This window comes from Haemorhous mexicanus, chromosome 10, assembly GCF_027477595.1.
Source record: "Haemorhous mexicanus isolate bHaeMex1 chromosome 10, bHaeMex1.pri, whole genome shotgun sequence".
In the NCBI taxonomy this organism is placed as follows: Eukaryota; Metazoa; Chordata; class Aves; order Passeriformes; family Fringillidae; genus Haemorhous; species Haemorhous mexicanus.
Window position 1 is genome coordinate 14,507,180 of NC_082350.1, and position 7,625 is coordinate 14,514,804.

General features: G+C 57.2%; 1 protein-coding gene across 1 annotated transcript; it reads right to left on the minus strand.

Moving 5' to 3' along the window:
* Positions 1-4,407: 4,407 nt before the first annotated feature.
* On the minus strand, positions 4,408-6,656 carry FAM43A (family with sequence similarity 43 member A). Its single transcript, XM_059855445.1, has one exon. It carries the CDS (start codon positions 6,445-6,447, stop codon positions 5,359-5,361), a length of 1,089 nt encoding a protein of 362 aa, XP_059711428.1. The 5' UTR covers positions 6,448-6,656; the 3' UTR covers positions 4,408-5,358.
* Positions 6,657-7,625: the final 969 nt, after the last annotated feature.

A 7,625-nucleotide genomic window follows, 5' to 3' on the forward strand; every position in this document is an offset into this window, starting at 1 on the left:
CTTCATCAGTCCTGGGCTATCCTGTCCCAGACCTTGCCCAGTTCCTACCATCAAAGGGGCTTGATTTAAGCCCACAGATGGGAGCTGTGCTCTGGCTTACCAAGTCTGAGCATGCAGAACATTTCCCAGCTTGGGAAAAAGCATTCTGCAGCCTTTCTCCCACCTCCACTCCTCAGCAGCACCACAGACTGCAGTGACCAGGGCTGGATCTTGGAGGGTGCTGGGCAGCTGCAGCCTGGAGCTCAGCTGCTTGCAGAGCCACCTTGTCAAGCCAAGAGCTGGATTGGGACCTTGTCCTTCATTATATAACTGTTTCTCTGAGTGTTTTCATAGCGCTCAGCCCTCCCACCAGGCAGAGCCCCCACTGGCAAGGGGGAATGTCATGGTTTTCTGAATGCATGGCTTTGGTTTCCTGCTGGGCTGTAGCAGAGGGCAGTTCTGTTCCCCCCGCTCCGGCTCATGCACCTTGCCAGGCATTAACCAAGATTCAGGCCCCTAGAAGGCACCAGGCAGCAAGCTGGAGGTGTCACCTTGTCTGGGGTGGGTGATGGAGATATGGAGAGAAGCAGAACCTCAGAGGCCAGGTCAGCTCAGTTCCTCCATGGGGCTCTTTGAGCCCCGCGGATGAACCGACCTGGCCTGGCCTCTGGGACCCCACGCTGTCCCTGCACTGCCCTGGCTGCCTGCCCTCACATTCCTGTCCTTGCACATCATCTCCTTCCAGCTGCTGAGGAAAACAGCCCCTGCTGCTACCAGCGGCTGGGGTGAGGAGGGGGAGACGCCTTCGCAGCACATGAGCTCTGCGGGAGCTGGGGCTGCTGCTGACCTTGGAAATGAAGGTTTTTTTCTTCCCAGCTCCAGGACAAGCAGGAGGTGAAGCATAGCTGGCTGGCACTGCACCCTCCTTGCAGCACACCACTTGTTTTCATCATCAGTGGGACCCTGCACACCCTCACCCAAGAAAACAAGGGGCTGTGCAGTGCTGTCACGCACAACCCCTAGGACAGTTCGACAGTAGGTTGTCTGCCCTGTGCCTTCCATGCAGGCTGAAACTGGGGAGCTTTTCCCCACTGAATAATAGAGGGTTTGGTGTGATGGCCAATAACTGGGCAATGGGACAGTTGTGATGCCTTGGGAATGACTAAGAGCAGTAGGACAGGTCAGCTGCTCTTCTCCAACACACGGCCAAGGAGGAAATCCTGACGCCTTCCTGCTTCTCTGAGAGTCACAGTGTGTGTGCTGAAGGTGACTTGGAACTGTCCCAGGGTTGTATTTGATAGAGTACTGCCTGTAGCCCCCAAAAGGAAGATGCTTTCACCACAGACCTGGTGCCATTCAACAAGATTTCACATCCAGGAGTCCAAAGCAGCCCCTCAGCCAACAGTTCCCACATCGTCCCCCCTGTTCAGGAAAACTAGATGTGCCCCATGCAAGGCACATCTCCAAACTAAACTGCAAATAATTCTGGATCTAAATCAGTACTACAGTCTAGGCTAAAAGTCATTTCATGACTTGGCTCATTCCACTTGCCTACTGGCTAATTTTTCTGGTTGCACATGATATTTTTTCCTGTTGTGGATGAGGAAGATCTAAAGATGGGAGAAGGGCATGCTAAGGGCAGAGAAAAACAAGAAGTTGTACATGGGATCCTGCCAACACATTTGTATGGTCCCCCCTCAGCCTCATTTTCAGGAGAAAATCTGTAGTACACCAGCAAATACACAATCAATAAATAGTATTAGCAAAAAGGGCTCTTTTCCCTTTATTTTCTTAATATTCTGGGGACAATCATTGTTGCTGGAATAATAAGATGCTCTATTTAGCCATAACACACTTGGGGAACCTCAGGCACCTGGTGCAGCACCTAAGCTGTCTGGCCAAAGCATCAGCTCCACATGTCAGGCTCAGAGCAGGATCATTGCCTTTCCTTGTGCTGTTTGTTATGGTTATTTTCTGGCCAATTCATCACATGCTGCCTGCTAGGTCAAAGATGTGTGAAGCTCAGCGTTCAACCTTGCTGTGCTGCAAACCTCCTTGGCTGGCCCACCGAGCCTGGGCAGGGCAGTGATTTGCACCAGGAGCAGATAGCAATGCATGTAATTCTGCAAACACTTGTTCCCACACTTGACTTCTTCCCCCAGAGTTCAAATCTACTGGCAGAGGTATCAGGCTGCCTTTGCTCTCCCTTTGCCTGCCTGTCCCTGGGAAAGCAGAGGTAGGATGGGGCTCCAGGGGAGCAGTTTCAGAGTCTGTGCTGCTCCTTGCGCAGCGTCAGGGGTTGATTCACCCTGCCCAGATGTAAGGCTGACCTAGTGCTGATGGATGGAGCCCGATCGACAGGGAACATGTCTCTGCTGACAGCCCGAGCACTGGGACACTGTCAGTGGGCAGCAGCCCTGGCACAGGGGCTGGCATCAGCCCTGTCAGCCAGCAGACCATAGAACAATTTGCCCTCTACGTATGGAAACAGGCCTTTCCCAAAGCCCTGCTGCACCTCCCCACACCAGCGCATCAGCCAGCAGTAGGCTTTTCAGTTTTGCAAGCAGCTACTTGTTTAAAAGGAAAAAACAACAGCATCTCAGCTTTTTACTCAAATCTGTTGGAGAGAAGGTCTAGCTCTCTCCTCCTCTCCTTTTTCTAGGAAGATGTTCCTTCAAATTTGCTGTGCGGAAAATAAAATTACCTTTTTCTCCTCACATGTACTTGCTCTCACTTGCAAGCCCAGTCATGCTGCTGTGGGGAGGGCAGGGCAGCTAAGCACACATAAATAACCTCACACCAGCACTGCAGACATACATATGACAATTTTTTCTATGGTTCTAGTACCAAAATATCCCAGGCACAAAGGGATTTGGACTCTACAGCTAACAATCTATGCAGGCCTCTAAGGAAACTGCACAGTAGCCCTGCTAATGGCTTCAGGGGGAAATGCTTCAGGCCCTGGCTGCTGCTACTGCTGCTCAGGGAATTGTGCTTTTAGCTCTGGCATGCGATAAAAACCTTTTCTCACTGCTGCAGACATGATGGCTCTTCTGGAGAGAGGAAAGGCATTGACTGAGCTCAAGCCATTAACCACCTTTAAGCACACACTGAGGATTTAAAGCAAACACCACCAGTCATTCAACACCCTGGGTTAGTTAACTAACCCCCATGACTCCCTCTCTGCCCTCTCTGCCCCCCAGGTGCTGCACTGCTCCCTGCTCCAAGCACTGCCTGCTCCCTCTGTCCCGGAAGAGAGCAGTGACAGAGAACTCTGGGCATAGACCTGGGGCGCTCACCTCAGCCCAGGGCACTTCTGACAAGCCCCATCTTGGAATGAACACTTTGGAATAAATTCTCCATGGTGTTTCATTTCCTCTTCGTGCCCCTTCCCTCCCTAGGAAAGGAGAAGGGAGCTTTATCTGAGAAAAAGTGGCAAGATACAATATTTCTTTAGCTACGTGTGTCTCTGCAGTGCCGGCCTGAGCGTGCTCAAATCCAGCAGCGGCCACCTGCTGCATCTCACTGCCCATCACAAGCCAAGAAAGTGCCTGGGCAAGAAGGTGCCCACTCTGAAGGGATTCCCCCCTCCCCACATTACCCCCTCCCATGAAAGCCACAGCACTGCTCATCTGACTAACTCATACTGAGACAATGGTCTCGCTGGTGTGGTGGCAGATTTTGCAATAGGTTTTAATGAGGTATTTACAAGTTCTGAGGCAGGGAGTGTGGCCTGGCCCTGGCAGCTGGTTGGGCTTTTCATTGACATTCCTTCGACTCCAGCGATTGCAGCACAGGCACAGTGGAAAACATTTAGACATCAGAAATGCCAGATTAATTATCTCTTAATTGATACCTCCACTTGGGGACAAATGAAACCGGAACATCTCTCCTGCCCTGGGAGCCTGCCACTTACAAACAGATTTACAGCTAAAAATACCCCGGCAGACCCATGGCTAATCAACTTCACTGCTTACCCTGGGTGAGGTTAAAAATTGTCTCAGGCTGGCACTGTGAGCAGTGAGGGACCAGCTGCAGCACCCGGATGCAGATGGCATTAATGCTGTGCAGCATCTCCAGTGCCCAGGTGAGGGGCACCTCGCCTCAAGGCAGTGCCAGGGCCCCACAGTTGAGTTTCTCCAGACTAAGATCCAGCCAGAGCACCCTGACGAGAGGTTTCTCGAGAGCTTTCTCGCACTTTCCTGCCCATCGTTTGAGGCTGCCGAGAGGAAACCTCGTCCCTGTGTCTTTTAAGAGTCCTTAAGTACCCAGTGTGTTTCCCTGTAGTGTAACGTTTCCAGCAAGCTTGGGAATCACGTTTTATCCTTGTAATAGCTTTTTTGTGCAGCACTCTCCTGCACCTGCAACACTTCCCAAGGGATCTCTCCCCCCCCAGCTTCTTACAGGAATCCACACACAGAGGCCAAATTGCCACAGTGACCCCATTTAAGTTACCATCATCTTTATTTTCTTCACATATGTGCAAACAGAGGAGATCGCAATGGTGGTGTTCTTAAAAATAACAAAATGTATTTGCATACATTTCCCTATGTACAGGTGAACAGCCACAAGTAGTCTTCTTTTGCACAGCAAAAGATCTAGAGCATTGAGACCGGGGACAGGACTGGGGCCCAAAAAAAAAAGGTCTAACTTCAAAAACAAAAATACAAAAAACCCCAACTTCACAACAGTGCAAATCTCTTGGACACGACAGCACGATGGAGTGACTTTAATGGAGAAAACGGCGGGGGGGGGGGCTCTCGGATATGAGATTTCTGACTGTAAACAAGGCGCAACACCTCCCTCCCGCCGCCCTCCCCGGGGAAAGCTATTCCAGGAATTTGGCAGATCTTCAAGGGCTGAGCCGGAGGTAAACAGCCCGCGGCCGCCTCCCCTCCTCGGGCCGCAGCGAGTTGGGCTCCGGCTCCGGCGGCAATCGGCACCGGCACGGGAGGGGCGGCCGCTCCCCGGGATGCTCTGCGGGACGCGGGGGCACCGCGGGGAACCGGCGGGACAGCGAATTCCCCGAAGGGCCTCGGCGGTGCCGGAAGGGTCCGGTGCGCCCCAGTAGGGCCGTGCACGCCCGGAAGGGACCGTGCATTCCAGGAGAAGCCGGAAGGAACCCGGTGCGCCCCGGCGGAGCCGCTCATTCCCGGAGGGAACCCGGTGCGCCCCTGCGGCGCCACTCGCGCCCGGAAGGGACCGCGCACCCCCGAAAGGAACTCGGTGCGGCCCGCTGGGGCCGTGCACTCCCGGCAGGGACCGGGAACTCCCGGAGGGGTCAGAAAGAACTGGGTGCGCCCCGGCGGGGCCGTGCATTCCCGGAGGGAACCCGGTGCGCCCCGGCGGCACCGCGCACGCCCTTATGGGCTCGAGTGCTCAGCCGGTCTCGGGGTCGCCGGGGGGCGACTGCTCGGCGTCGCTGCCGGGCGGGGCGGCCCCGTCCGTGCCGCCGCTCTCCAGGGAGGACTCGCTCCCCGTGCTTTCCCCAGAAAGCAGGCGGCGGACGCGCAGGTCGGCGCGCAGCGAGCGCAGATCGTTGCCCAGGCTGAGCTCGCCCAGGTCGCGGAGGAGCTGGCCCAGCTCTGGGCTCTCGCCGCGGCCGGTGCTGGGGCGCAGCAGCTCGCCCTCGGGCTCGCCCAGCGCTTCCAGGATGTCTTCGCAGTCGCAGTGCATGGCCCTCTCTTCCTGCTCCTCGCCCAGTAGGTCCTCCGTGATGGAGCCCAGCTTGGGCGCGCTGCGGCTCCGCTCTACCGGCGGCTTGTAGCAGCACTGCCCGTTGAGCAGCTTGCGCAGCGGCACCAGCGGGATGCTCTGCTCGCCCACCAGCTGCTGCTGCTGGTGCCGCGCGTCGTCCCGCTTCTTCAGCCGGCGGAACTCGGCCAATGCTGTGGCCGAAGTCTGGTAGAGCAACAGGGCCATGGCCTTCGCCTTCTCGGGCTTGGAGACCAGCACGGCGTGGCAGCGCAGCATCACCGCCTTGTGCTTCAGCTCGTGGCGGTAGATCCAGGCGAAAACACGGGGCAAGCGCGGGTCGGCCACGCAGTAGGTGACCCGGTGCAGTAGGTAGAGGTGGCCGGGCCGGCGCAGCCCCTTGTCCTCGGCGTGGGCCATGCGGATGCCCTGCGCGCTGATGGTCAGCTTCATCTTGGTGCCCTGCCGGCCCGCCTCGCTCTTGCTCCAAATCTTGCAGACGGCCAGGTCGGTGCAGCCCTCACCTTTGGACTGGATGGTGGTGGCGTTGCCCAGGTAGAGCACAGTATACGTGGGGTCTTCGCTGGTAACGCGAAATTTCCGCCGCTTGGAGCGGAACATGCTGCCCACGCGGTGCAGGGCGCTCTCGGGGCAGGCGCGGGCCAGCGAGGTGAGGGCCGAGTAGTGCACGCTCACCGCGTACCCCTTGGGCTTGCTCTGCCGCCGCGCCTCGCCCGCCGCCAGCTCCACCTTGCTCCGCTTCCAGGGCAGCATGGCCCCGCGGAGCCGCGGCTAGGCGCCGCGCCGACGGCTCCGGGCGCGGGGGGGCATGCCACGGCGGCGGCGGCTGGGCTGCCCGCCCGCCTCACATCCTTGCAGGCGCCGGGCCGCCGCGGCCGTAGATATAGGCGGGCGCCGCGCTCCGCGGGCGCGGAGAGGGGAGGCCCCGCGCACCGAGGGCGGAGCGCCCGCTGCCCGGGCCCGCCGAGCCGGCGGCTTGCTGCTCGCCGCCCGCCCGCCGCCGCCGCTCTGCGCCGCCCGCCGCGGCGCCCCAGCCCCGGCCCCGGCCCCGGCCCCGCCGCGCCGCGGGGCGGGCACGGGGCGGGCACGGGGCGGGCACGGGGCGGTGCCAGCCCGGCCGGCCGGCCCCTATTCCCTGCCCGCTCGCAGCGGAGCGCGGCCTCCAGTGGGGGACGCCTGCTGGTGCCGCCGCGGGCGCGGAAGAGCGGGGCCCCCCGTCCCGCCCCACAGCGCTCGCCACGGCCACGTGCGGAGGGTGGGTGCCACAGCGCTCTCCGGCAGCTCTCGTCAGCACGGGCGGGCAGAATGGAGAGGACACCGCGGGGAATCGTCTGCCCAAATCCCCTTAAACTGATAAAAGTCCTAAGGCCACTGCCGGACCCCAGGCTGTGGGAGATTCTACGGCCGGGAGAGCCCCAGCCTCACCTGCCTGCACGGCCAGGATGTGCTATGGACAAGTCCAGCTCTTGCAACATGATCTTTCCTTCGGTTTGGTTAGTCCGGCTCTGAGACCTAAAGGGCCTGCAGCAAATACTAGTTATTATGTATGAGTAATCCTTTGCTCTTTATTTGTATGCAGCAGCTGAAGAACAAGAAGCTGTCTTGTAATTTCTTGTTGGGGTACACTCACAGACATAATAAGAAAGTTGGTCTCTGTGTTGTTACTATAGCTTCTTGTGTCATGTGTCAGATCCTTGCCAAAAAGAATAGAAATTCCAGCATTGCAGATAATGGCACTTCATCAGGGTTTGGATAAATGCTCAATAAAAGGGGGGCAGTACATACTCCTGCAGTAAAATATGTAAATACCTGCATAAATTATTACACAAAAAATTTCTAGAGTTTGGATCAATTCAACCGGTATGTTATATTGTTATTATTACTACTATCATTATTACTATTATTACGTAATGCCATCTAGCAGATTATTT